Below are 13929 nucleotides of genomic sequence, written 5' to 3' on the forward strand. Positions count from 1 at the left end.
GGCCCCCCCCCCCCACACACACACACACAAATAAATAAAATTTAAAAAAACAAAACAAAACAGTTTTTCAAAAAAAAAGTCTGCTCATCACTGTTGTCCTCTTACTTTCAAGGGGTTCTAGACCATAGGCAAGTAATTTCCCCTGCCTTGGAGATGGAAACCAAGTCAGAGGGGTTGAGCACCTTGCTTAACAGGGTTTGTCACCCAACCAGTATCTGCTTGCACTTGTTCTCTCTGACCTTAATGTCTACCATAAGATTAGGGTTTCAAACTTGCTTGATTAGTGAGACCTCTTATTCCAAATCGTGCACATAAAACCCAAAGATGCAGAAGCCCTTCTTACTGTCCAAGTGGGAAAGACTAGAGCCAGCATAAGCCGGAGAACTCTTGAGAAGTGGTAGTTACTTTTCCTTCATTCTCTAAGCCATACTAAGTTATCTTGGAAAAACCATTCAATCTCAGGCCACAGTCCCAGGCCTGTCTGCTAAGGTCCAGATCTTTGTTCGTGGCCCTTTGCTGGACATCTCCCAACATCTTGTGGGCCCTTTCCACTCACCTTGGCCACAGTGTGCTCTTTCCCATTGTGCCTCAGAATTGCTCACCACTTTCCTGCTTTAGTGGATGGAAAAGCCAGTCCATCCAGCACTGACTTTCTCTTTCCCGCTCTGTTAACCTATAGTCAACAACTCTTGATGCCTGATGCCTTCCAAGTCCATCTTTTTTGTCCCCTCATGGCCACCATATTTGGCACATATATTCCTATAATGATTTCCTTGATAGACTTGCTCTTTCCTCACTCCCATTGTACACATCAATCCCTTATTCACACTTTTAGCACAGTGCTCTTTCTAAATGAGAAAGATGACCATTTTCTTCTTCCCTAAAGTCCTTCAACACTTTTATATTACTTTCAGAATCCAGGCTAACATGGTGGTAGTGCCCTTCAGAGCTTTACACCCTGTGGTTCATCCCTGTCTGACCCACTGGCTCCCCTTTTCCTCAGAGATTGTTCTGCTTAACACGGTCTGAAAGACCTCTTCTTTCACTCTTCTCCTGGTTGGGTGCCCTGGGGCTTTGTATGTAGAAGCCATCATCCAACAGAACTTGTTTTCTTCCTTGTGTTGCTTGACTCATTCCTGTTCATCTTTTAAAATCCTTCAGGCATCAGCTCCCCCAGTGTACCCTTCTTATCCCCTGAGCCTTGAGGTAAGCGTGCATCCTGTGCAGCCCCAGGGCACCCACTGCTGTCTATATTGTATTTAAAAAGGCAACAAAAGACTTTTATTCCTATACCTTTGACACCTAGCTTGGGGCTGCCAGAGCCCCAAATGCCAGTGCATTGTGCATCGTGTACATGTGCCAGAGTCAGATAAAGAAGTATGCCTGTGTGCTCTGTAAGCTTCGGACTTCATTATATCTGCACATGAAGAGTTCATATGCTTCATATATGTGTGTGAATGTGCATGTATGTACAGCCCCTGCCAAGCCTTGCATGTTGTTGTTATTTGTTTGTATATGAAGACAATTGTATGTTCTAATTGGCAAAAATAGCTCTTGGATTAAGAAGTCCACACCTATACCTATTTTGCACCTTATTATAGGATCTGTACAGGTGAATTAAAATCTTGAGTTTCATGTTTTACTGGGACGTGGGAGTAGAATCTCATCCTGAAACTCACCAGCAAGAATAGCCTCATTTATTAAGTGTACTTTGTTCATCTCAGAAGAACTAGCATGCTGCTCTTCAACCTTTGAAAGTTCTCACAGAATTATTTATATACATTATTCATGTAAAGAATAATTTGATCCCTGTAAAGAATAATTTTAAAAATTTCTTACAAAAAATTAATTTTTCTCCTTTTCTATGTCCAAAGAAAAGGCCTTCAGAGAGCAAGCTATGATACCGTCATCCTTGCAAAAGCTCCTACCTTTGTGTCTTATAAAAGCGAATGTAAGCTTCCCCCCAGTTCACAGTGAAGCACTGTTCATAGCACCCGCAGCCCGTGTGCTCGGCAGAGGATCCACTCTGGAGAAGTGCAGAGAACGGGAAGGTTTGGGGCTGCAGGGACCAGGGAAGCAGAGATAAAAATCCGCATCTTCAGAGGGAGCCTGAATGCTGTTTAGCACTGAGAGGGCTGAACTCTAATGTATTCAAGAAGACCTAAGGGTTTACTTTCCAATAAGGATAGAAAAAATCTGAGCACCCCACTGTGAGCTTATCTAATGCTGTTTCATATAAAAAGTTGGTAATTAGTCCCTGAGTGAATAAAGTAGAATAGATGATAAGAGATTAATACTTAGAGGGAAAGCACAAAACATTCTCGCCAGCCATCAAAATTTAAAAACTATAGAGGAAGGGCCGGGGATGCCTCTGTCTGTTTACATACAATTTCCAACCCAGAATTTATAATGATAGAGTTCTTTAAGTAGTATTTTCAGTTGTATTAGAATGACACTTACCTACTTTTCAAAGGGGTACACAGAGTACCAGAAACAGGTGATTTGGGAATCTAGTATTAAAGCTACAGAACTGGTGGGAATTTCAGCCACATAGCAACCTAGGGCCCTCCGGCTCCGTGTCTGTTGCTAGAATCCAGGTGTGTGAGGCGGGATGCTGTTCCATGTGGGACCCAGCCGCAAGTCTCAAACATTTCTGAGAACTCCAGAACATGTCATGAATTTGTCCAGATTTTCTTTCCTGGAGTAACTTCATGTCAACTCATCTGAGAAAGTTTGGTGTTCCGGACTCCTCTACAGATGAATTAAGACTTTTCAAGTATGCCAGCTACCTCTCATTCATTGCTGAGCATAGGGCTTGATTTGAAGGTAGGACACTCCAGGAAAAAAGGGTTAAGGTCCTAAATTTCTTTCTTTTTTTATTATTTGTAATTAAATTGATGTCATATCCAGAATTTCATGAAATGGGGCCGGGAAGATGGCTCAGTGGAATAAACGCTTCCCTGGCAAGTGCAAGGACCTGAGTTCAATTCCTGGTTTGTGGGGGAGTATGAAGGGGGTACTCATGAAAGAGTTTAAATTTATGTAAGAATTAACTGCTTGCATGTTAGGAGAACACACTGGGATCTCTCGAGGCAGTCATCTGCCTTTGGCACCTCTCCACCCCCTTAGGGCCTTGTGAACACTCTTTGTAAGATGGTATTTAGATTGTAAAACCAAGGTTTGCCTGCGAGCCCCAGAGCCCTGGGTGATTAGGAACCCAGGGACAGAGTCCAGCCCTCGTGGGAGGCAGGCACCCCTCCCTCCCTACCCACACTAACTAACCCAGAAAAGACTCATCTGCAAACATGTAAATGAAGACACCATTCCTTGGATTGGCTAGCAGGACTCACTCTTGGGGTGCTTTCACTGTGCAGCATCTTTAAGGAAAATATCTTTAAAATGTTTTATTTCAAGAAGATATATCTTATATATAGTGCTTTCTAAAAAAGCTTCTGGGGCTAGCGAGATAGCTCAGTGGACAAAGTGCCTGCTTTGGCAAGCACAGGGACCAGGGTTCAATGCACACACCGTGCCTGCCCAGCCCGCAAGGCCGCTGAGCAGGAGCCAGCCAGTGTGTGCTGGCGTACACCTGTAATCCTAGGGCTGGGGAGGCCGAGGCAGGAGGATCACAGGTCCGATCTGTGTAGTGAGACCCTGCACCAGATAGAAAGTGCAGAGAACAATGAGCCGCAAAGCTTCCCACAGCTAACCAAAAGCTCCTCGTCTTCTGCATTGCGGGGCGCCCACCTCCCAACCTTGTAGCTTAAATCTCAGCATCGTTGTCACTAGTACAGTGGTCTACCTAGCCTTTGTTTTATGCTTATTGGCCGGGTTCTTTTCAAATAACTTTAATAAAGTGGCATAATTCATCATAGAACGTGACAAATTTAGTTCTCAAAGAATGCATTAATCAAAAAAAAGAGAAAGTCTCAAAAACAACTTTCTAGAAAAGCTATTATTTGTCTTACATTTTATACTGTCCACATCTCTACATCCTTCTATTAATCTCTATGACTATTGTTAGGATTTTTTCTTGTGAAACTCTTTTGCTGTGGCATAAAATAATACTCTTTCAGATTTTTATAGTTATCTTTAAATCACTTTAACAGGACTCACACAGATTGTTTTTTGTACTGAGGTACAACATAGATAGATTTTTTTTCTCTCATTAAGTTGTAGGAATTTATTTTAAATGAGCTACAATTGATTAAAGGGGGATTAATGATCAAAATAGAAGATATTTGAGGAAAGATGTGGGAAGTGGACTCTGCACATACACTAAGCTAACAATGCCTCTAAAACTAATGATTAGAGCAAAAATTTTTTCACATTAAAATTCTGGCTTTGAGGTTTTTTTTTTTTTCTCATTTTTTGCACAATTACCAAAAAAAAAAAAAAAAAAAAAAAAACCAAAAACACCATGAAATTTTCATTATTTTTCATTCATTGAGACAAATACTCATTTCCCTCTAAATTACTGACCTGTAACTTTTCATGCAGTAAAATCTTACAAGCAAAAGACTGAGGTTTGAAAGGAGAATGATGGATATGATAAAGGGTACAGAGAACGCTCCAAACAAGGAGTGATGGCAAAAGGGTTTCAGTCATTCATTATTTTATCTTTAGAGACTTGATGTATTGAAGGTGTTTTGCATGTTTACATATTATAATTTTGAGCCCTGTATATCTGTAGACCCATATCCATATTTATACATTTTAAAGTTAATTATCACTTAACACTGTGCGTGGTGGCACACACCTGTAATTTCAGCACTCAGGAGGCTGAGATGAGGATTGTCTTGAGTTCTTCAAGGCCAGCCTGAACTACATAACGAGACCCTGTCTTGAAAATAGATACACAAACAAAATAAAATAATTTTACAATGCTTCATTGTGCTTCACTATGAAGTGCTCCATACAGAGAATGTCGAATGGACACAACTTGGCTGCCAACTCAAATGCCACACGAAGATGAAGAGTTCGTATAGTACAGCATTGTCTGTGTAGCCCACTAATACTGTTCCAGTATTTTTGTGTTTCTCATGTCACTTTGAAATAGATGTAGTATCCAACTCTCATCTTCCCTGCCTGTCTCTCTGTAGATTCGCTGCTCTGAATTTGGGTCAGAGACTTAGGGAAAGGAGAATGTTTAATGCAATGTGGCCTAAATGCAAACACTGAAATTGTCTTGAACACATTTCAGTAAATAAATGTAAGGCCAACTTCTTGCAGATCCGTTTAGGTATAGACTGTAGAAAGTGCCCAAAATATTGGCTATGACTTATTCTGTAACTGTTTACTCTTAGCATTAGGTTGTTTTCCTCAGTATCTTTATTTATTTTTGTCCCTTTAGAAAATAAAAAGTAAGGGGTATCTGCATCTGCTAGCAGAGGTTTATGTAAACACAGACACACATCTATGTTTTTTCAGGGGCTTCTATATTCACATTGGGTCAAAGTTGTACCGTTAACATACACTCCGGAGAGAAATTCCAGCATTCCATTTTGTCTTGCCCATTACCTGTGTATGTATTTGTATGTCAGTCTGTCTGTTTGATTCGGTGTTTCTCTCTTATTCATTATTTATAAGCACCTCTGGGGCAGATGTCTTAAAACAACTGGATGATTGGAGTTAGGCAGAATGAATTATCGGTGTCCCACTTCTCCTGACAACTGACCCAGGATCAGAAGAAGAAAGGGAATTAAAAAAAATCGGACTTTAGAAACCACATTCGGGTTAAAGGGCACCACCCATCCTGGCTTGTATTCTGCCTAAAGGACAAGGCTTTCATTTGATAAAGATCATTAGTCACTGAGTTATATATTTTAGAGAGTTCCTACTAGCAACTATTCCGTTGGCAGTCACTGGAGTGTACCAGATGGTTCATTAGCATAGGCAAGACAAGTCAAAGGCTTTCAGAATCATTTAGAAAATGTCAAACAGAAACAAGAACCCTGTCACTTTTTATTAGAATTAACTACATCATACCCTGGACACAGATTTCACCTTGGGTCAGAAAAATTAATACAGAATTATATGAATTGTGTAATATACTGGGTTAAGATAGGTCTTCCTCTGGGGACTCATTTCCTAGCAATATATTATGATCCCTCTACTTTAGGAATCCTCAAACCTTTCCTTTTGTAAGATATGAAAAGAGTTGACCTTGCTTAAAATCCATTGGTGTCTAATTGATTTGCGGTATATGCGGAATTTCAACAAGACATGCTTCTAAAGCTCTTTTGTGATCATTTTCCCAGGAAGCTTGGTGAGTGGAGCTTCCTGAATATTCAGCAGCATATAAAGTATGCTTTGTGTCAAGAGGAAAACGCACCCACTAATTGAACACGCTACTTTAGTAAACAGGAATTAAAATGCCACTGAAATGTTGCTGTGTTTGTTTTTTAAATGCAGATGTCAAAAACCTCGAGAACTTCCAGCTGGTTGAAGGTGTTCAGGAACAAGTCAACTCAGCTCTGATGGACTACACACTTTGCAACTACCCACAGCAAGCAGAGAAATTCGGGCAGCTACTACTTGGACTACCGGAAATCCGGGCAATTAGCATGCAGGCTGAAGAATACCTCTACTACAAGCACCTGAATGGAGATGTCCCCTATAATAACCTTCTCATCGAAATGTTGCATGCAAAAAGAGCATAAGTTACAACCCTAGGAGCGCTGCTTTCAGAACAAAAAGAGATTGGGGTGGGATGGGGAAGAAGAACAGGAAGAGAAAAAAATAATACTCTGAACTGCTCCAAGCAACACACTAATTAAAAACTTGGTTTAAAGATATTGAATTTTAAAAAGCATAATAATCAAATACTTAATAACAAATAAACGATGTATCAGGGTATTTCTATCGCAAACTGTGAATCGAAGGCTTCACATCCCCAGAGGGTTCGTAATGACAGACATTGGAATGGAATGGATTGAATTCACAGGTGGATTCCAAAACTATGTCAGAATAAAAACAGACAGAACGATTCTTGTGTATTTAAGCTGATCTCCGCTGTGAAGAAATTTAGGAACTAATCTGCATTATTAATTAGGCTTGTTCATCAGGGGTCTGCATTTACAAAATTCCTCCACGGTGAAACGGAACTGAAACACTTCTGAAGACTGCGCCAGCTGAACCCGGACAGCTCCTCTCTCTTCCTCTCAAGAACCCCACACCTTCTGCCCCATGACCACAGAATCTGTGCTTAGGATCTGTGGTCAGACACGCCCAGTAGTAGCTCCACTAAATTCTGAATGTCTATGTTGTAGATCTGCAAACAGCTAATAAGAACAGTCTATTACTATGTCAGCTTGCCATTTTTAATATGTTCTGGTTTGTTTTGTCACATGTTCATGATCAGAAAAAAAAGCAGGCAGTATCCCTCTTCTGTCATATATAAGCATTAATTAATATTAGGGGATATGGCTACCAATTTTTAAAGCAAATGCTTCATAACTAAAGCAAGTTAAATCTTATTTCTGCTATTGTTGGTGAAGCGTAGCTTTGGCATTGTTGAATTTCATAAGAATGTCCGACCAAAAGTCTTCTTACTAGGATATAGCTGTCTTTGTATTTGTCAAAAGTTTGTATTCATTTAGAAACAAGACTTTAAACCTCTTCTTGGGATGTCATATAGTCACAGTGCTAAGTAGTTGAACATAAAACTGGAAGCATGTGAAGCTATGCAAAATGACAGGAAACACAAAAAAGTCAGCTGATAAAATGACTCCAGGCTCATTCTTGTCGTGATGCATATCACCTAAACCTAATATGGAAACTGATTTTTTTTATATGTAACCTGGAAAGATATCAGTGTAATTAAAATCTTTCCCAGAGGGGAAAGGAAGAGAGTGATACTGACCCTTTAAGTCATAGGCCAAAGTCTGCTGTAGAACAAATATTGGAGGACAAGGGATTGCAAACAAGCTCTCTGAACAATGCTGTCAGTATTACAAACACGCAATGCCACAGGTATGAAAGTCTTGCCTTATTTCATGATTCTAAAAGGTAGCTGTGCAGATGTGGATCAACATGTGTTTAAAATAAAGTATTAATACTTTAAAGTCAAATAAAAATATAGTGTTTACATTCTTTAGGTCCTGGGAGTGGGGGCGGGGGACTGTGATATTACAAAATAGCAAAAGCAGTAATTTCTTTATTGTTATTTTTCTGATTCGTAATAATTTGTAACAGTGCTTAATTATTGTATGTCGTGAGACACTAAAATCAAAAACAGGAATCTCATTTAGACTTTAATTTTTTTGAGATTATCGGCAGCACAATCACTTGTAGAAACTGTAAAAAAAAAAAAACTATCTCCTAGTCCCTTAATTTTTTCATTAATGTTTCTGGCTTTTTGAATAGTTTATTTATATTGTATATCATAGTTTCAACTGTAGACAATTATGATGCTAATTTATTGTACCTCGGTTTCACCTTTGTATAAGAGATAGCCAAGACTGAAGAAACCAAATATATATGTTTACTATAGCATGTCTTCAAGTTAGTGGAAAACATAGTTCAGGGACATAGAAGGGTCTAATGAATTAAAATTATCCACTTGATTAAATGTCTGTAAAGCTTCATAATTATAATTCTTACTGTAGCTTATTTAATACCAGTTGTAAATTATGTGACTTGTAGCTTCCTCTGTTTTCAAGTAAATTTAACAAGGTGGAGTCTTACTGGTTTTCCTTTCAAGCATTGTAAGTTGTATACCAAAGATATTAGTTATTACTTCAGTGTGTACAAAGATTATTTTATTATTCATCACCTCTGATGCTCGCCCTCATGAAGGGCTCACCCTGGCAAAGCTGGGCATCGACTTGTGCCAGGTCTCAGTCCCCTGTGTTATCTTCACGGCTCAAAGGGCAATGCAGAATCACCAATCAGAGCTCAGATCCGAAGCCTGACCGAGAATGGCAGCAGCCCTGCTTCACTTAGTCAAAGCCCAAGCTGGCTAGCGGCAGGTGGGGAGGACAGGTGCAGTGAGTGGCTAACAACAGGCTCCTGGCCTGTGTGTCACATGGGGGAGGCCACTTAGAGATAAGAAGTGACTGGGAGGGTCTTCAACATCACAAAGGTTGCCAGCCCATGAATTCTTAAAATCTGTTGTTTCTTGCTTCACATATTCCATACTCCTCCCCGAAATGAATCCTAAAAAATGTCAAATACCAGTATGTTGTCCTCCAGGTGAGTGACACCCTGATTCCCAAGTTAGGCAACATGGGCACATTCATGCTGCCGGTGAAACCAAGGGCAGAAGCTGACAAGCAAGACTGTGACAGCTGCCTGTGGCCCCCGAAATTGGCCAGTGAATTTTTCTGATATGAATTGTTAATCAGCTTGTGACCAGACATTGACTTAGCCAACTGCCTTATCGATCACAGGACTTATTAGTACAAGCAGACTCAAATATAAAGGTTTTTGGCTTAGCTTAGTTTACTAGAGTTGGTCTATGTTTGTTAACAGACAATCTGTCATGTCTGGATATTTATATTACAGATCACGCAATATTTAGAGTGTGAAGTCAGTTATGCATTGACATTTTCTTATTGTATCAGTGAAATACATATTGTCATGTCAGTTCTTGCCAGAAATTTCTCAACAAAATGGAATTTTTTTCAGTATTTCAATAAATATTGATATGCCCGGCCTGATAATTTGTAAAAGTCTTTTGTCCTTTTATTGGGTACTAAAAGTTCTAAGTAATTAAATATTTAAGAATGGAATTAGAAGAATTTCCTAAGCATAGATACTTTCTCCTCTATGGATGTTCTCTACAGTAGTCTGTTGTTCTTCTTTGGATGCCTGAAGCATTAAACACAATCTGAGCTTCATTGTTCCAGTCATGAAAGGAAACATTTTGTCATGTACTGCTGTAACTGATTGGCATAAAAGTCTTAATAGTTTCTAACTTATTTATCAACTAAATGGTGTCGTAATAACTTTTTAAGTTCTGGATTAACTCGCTTGATCGTCAGAAGAACTCTGTGAAGCATTGTCAACTTCTTATCAATATGCTAGCCAGAGAAGGAGAAGAGGTTTTTGTCTCCTGGTTTTTGTGTCGTAGGGGATCAAACCCAGGGCAGGGCCTCAAGCATACCAGGGAAGGCTCTGCCGGTGAAACACACCCACAGTCCAGGAGTGGGAATTTGAGCCCTGGCAGTACACTCTAGGATCAAATGCTTTTAAATACCACACCATCCTGTCTCCAAACCAGGATGATACTTTGACTCTTTTCAAAAGGAACAGATACAAGGGAAAGTCAGGCAACAGTACACCATGAAATATGCAAATGTTTATCAAGAACTTGGGGGCATCAAAGCCTTTATGTTCTCAGTAGTTTAACCCTAAAAATTAGAATAACTGCTCCAGGAAAATACAAGTAAGACTTGTATTTAAAAAACTGCAAGAGCCACAAAACAGTTCATACTTGTGAAACAGAGCAGTCTAGTTCTGCAGGGGCTTAGGATCCACCCTCCCATCCTTATCCCCAGTTGAGAAAAGCAAGAGGAGTTGGCACTTTACCATACAGACTCTTAATTTTCTTAGGATCCTACAGAAAAGCTAACAAATCAGCCCCAGAACCCTGAGCTGAAGGATAAGTAGATCATGGAACCATCTTTAAGCAACTAAACAGTGGCCCATGAAACCTATCTCCATTGTCAACTTTTAAAATTGTTCTACTGATGTAACAGACTATGAAAACATCCTTCACATGTAATTGGACTATAATTTACATGAAGAGAAATGTAAAGTTTGGCAACATTTCTACACAGACATACACCCAGGTAACCATTATGCGGGTCAAGCAAGATGAGGAACATAATTTTTTTTAAATAAAAACTTTTTGTTCAAGTGTTAAATATTTAGAAGAATTTGTGGAGTTTCTCTGAAGCCCACCCTGGCAGCTGGCAGGGGTCATGGTGACCAGCACAGAAGCAGGTATCTCTGTCACTTAGGTGGATATCCAGAAAGTCACTAAACCCACAACGTGAGACAGCCCCAGGGAGCAACATGGCACATACTGATGTGCATTTGATTGTTATATTCAACACACAAAATAATTCTGAGGAGTTTTGTGCCTTTAACTAAGTTTGACATCCAGTTTGAAGCCATCTCTGATGTGTATTTTTATGAGAAACATGTGGAGACTGTTTCCACATAGCACAGGTCACTATGTTACAACTCTTAGTGATCTTGACGTTTCCCTGGAATAATGAAGACCAATTTTCCTGAACACTGCACAGGAAGTGTATAGTTTAGTCACTCAAAATAAATATTCTTGCAATTCTTTAACCATTTCACAAAGGCATTTGTTTTATGTTAAGCTAGAAATTAGTAACTCAGTGACTGGTGTCGTGGGGCTGTGATTGTGGTATTGTTTGTGGAAAAGCTTTGTGAGCTTGTTGCTAGGTTAGGGACAAAGGGGGCTGTAATTAGACTAATTGTTGAGTATCCCCAAAGTGAGTTTGAAACTAAACTGTACAGCAATGCCTGGGCTAGGAGGGCCGGATCCAGCACACTTCACTCCTGAGCAGAGGCCAGCAGGAGTTCTGAGGCACCTCCAGCCTGGCTCCCTGAAACACTAGTTCAGGTCTGAGACTCTTCTTAGGCCATGTTATTCAGAAAAAGAGCCAAGGAAAGATGTGAGACATGTGCCACGAGGTTAGTGTTTTCACTCTTCAGCCTGCTAGAGTTCCCTACTCATGCAGTGGCAGCTCCCATCATAAACCACACAGCAGATCCAGTCTGGACTCCTGCAGCCTGCCATGGCAAAGCTCGCTGAACAAACCAGCCTACCAGTCCTTTGATTCTGGAGCAGGCCCTGCACAAAGAGCCCTCAGTGACAGCCTTCTCTTGCCTAGTACCATGGGGGAAGGTACCCCAACAGGGCATCAAGGTCTCTCCTAATAGAGCCTCTGCCCACCTTCTCCACCTCACACCTAGCTCTTCCCACCCCCGCTGAGCACCAGCCACAACAAGGACTTCCTCCCCGGACACGGAGGCTCTTTCCTGTCTCTGGGCTTCCAAGTGTGTTGGTCCCCAGCAGCTGGCAAACTCCCGCCGCACTCAGAGACCCCACACAGATGGCTGCCCTCACCCAGTGCACACATCTTCTGGGGTGACTGGCATGAGGTGCATCCCAGGCCAGGTGCCCTTCTGAGCTCAACACAAGGACAGAAAGGAGACTCGGGTATTTCCAAGCCCCGGCCCTGCACCTGAGAGCCACAAGAATGAAAGGTCCCCGACTCTGACACATTGCTCCTCATGTTAGCCGGCTCTCTGTCACTTAACGAAATACCTGAGACAACTTAGGAAAGGTTGTTTGAGCCCACAGTTCTGGAGGGTCACCTACTGCCAATTGACCTCCCTGTTCTTGGCCTGTGGTGAGGAAGTGCAGCCCGGCAGGAGCACAGAGCAGAGCCGTGCCACTCACACCATAGCCATTGAACAGCAGAGGAGGAGGAGCAGCCAGAGTGCCACACTCTCCTTCCAGGACACAACGCCAGTGACCCAGGAGCCTTGCACAGATACCACTTCCTAAGGGTGCCATCACCTCCCCAAAGGCCCATACTGGTGAACAAGGCTTTAACACGGGGACTTTGGGGGGACATTCAAGATCTAAACCATAGCACACCCCATTTGTCTGAGTTGGACCATGGGTGTCACAGTAGGGCCAAACTGGAATAATGGAGTGTCCCAAGTATGTTCATCAGCTCCATGCCCGGTATCACAGATCGTTTCCTTTAGGAGCTTTTCACATGTGCGATTGCATGTTAGCTCCTACCACGAGCGTGTTGTTAACCCAAAGCTATGGGCAATGGAAATAGCACTACTCTGTTAGCATAAGGTCGCTTACACTGTTCAGCATTGCAGCCCACCACCTAGAGAAAGAACCCATGAGGAAAGGAATTCGTAAAATGGATAGATACTGCAGGGGAAGAGACTTTAACATGATGTGAATAAATAAGTATCTAATAGTCAAAGCCATCCCTAGTGGAGCCAACTTTATTAGAGGCTGTTGACCTCTCAGGAACTCTTCTGCCCAAAGTGGGATGAACAACAGCATTGGGGCTGTGACTCCTGCATAAGGTAGCTGGGTAATTAATAATGACCTTCAGGGAAAGAGAGTCTATGATTTCAAAATGGTCAGTCAACACAGACTGACTCAAAACTTAGGGAGAGCTTCTCTTGTATCTTCCCTCCAGGGAAAATGCTTTTGAAATTGGCTAGAATGAGGAGACACTGGAAGAACTGGATCCAACTCCAGAGCTCTAAATGTATAAAAAAATGGATATATGAAAATAAATTTCAGTATTTATAACACAGGAGAGAAATCATAGCATGCCAAACATCTTAGACCAATTCATCCTTAAATTTTGAAAGAGAAATATTTATGCATTCAAATTAGTTCTCCATGGGGCATGCCTCTAGCTCAGGGCCAGAGAGTTTGGCTAGCATGCATAAGGCTCTGGGTTTTATCCTCAGCACCCCAAAACAACTTCTCCAGGCCAGGCATGATAATACCTGCCTGCAGTGCACTCTGGGAAACTGATGCAGGAGGACTACAAGCTTCAACAACTTAGCACCTTAGCAACTGAGAAAGATCCTGTCTCGAGAAGAAGAGAGTGAAGGGGCTGGAGGTGTAGCTTAAAATGGAGACCCTGGGTTCAAAAAACCCCAGTACTGAAGAAGGGGAAGAAGAGGAAACCCTGCTTTACCAAACTTCTGCTGCACGTGGAGACAACTGGTGGAGACAGTTTATGGCTGGTGAGATTAGACAGCAAAGCTGCTGACACTTGGCCTGTCGGTCCCTCTTCACAAAACCCTCTACCACCGGACAAAAGAGAGAAAAGTGAATGTGCTCTGGAGAAATCAAACATTTCTAAAATTCTTAAAAGAAGAAAAAACAATTTGTTC

At 41.3% G+C, this 13929-nt stretch overlaps 1 protein-coding gene and 1 pseudogene across 3 annotated transcripts in view; one reads left to right on the forward strand and one right to left on the reverse strand.

The window, feature by feature from the left end:
- LOC105741027 overlaps window positions 1–1910 on the reverse strand; it is a 2980-nt pseudogene extending 1070 nt beyond the window's left edge.
- Nr5a2 (nuclear receptor subfamily 5 group A member 2) overlaps window positions 1–8072 on the forward strand; it is a 144149-nt gene extending 136077 nt beyond the window's left edge. For all 3 annotated transcript variants that reach the window (XM_004625315.2, XM_023708454.1, XM_023708455.1), the window contains exon 8: window positions 6415–8072. In XM_004625315.2, coding sequence (XP_004625372.1) covers window positions 6415–6662 — 248 coding nt within the window. In that variant the 3' untranslated portion in view covers window positions 6663–8072. The remainder of the gene's footprint in view (window positions 1–6414) is intronic.
- Window positions 8073–13929: the final 5857 nt, after the last annotated feature.

The sequence above is a fragment of the Octodon degus genome, unplaced genomic scaffold, assembly GCF_000260255.1.
Source record: "Octodon degus isolate 3935 unplaced genomic scaffold, OctDeg1.0 scaffold00009, whole genome shotgun sequence".
Lineage (NCBI taxonomy): Eukaryota > Metazoa > Chordata > Mammalia > Rodentia > Octodontidae > Octodon > Octodon degus.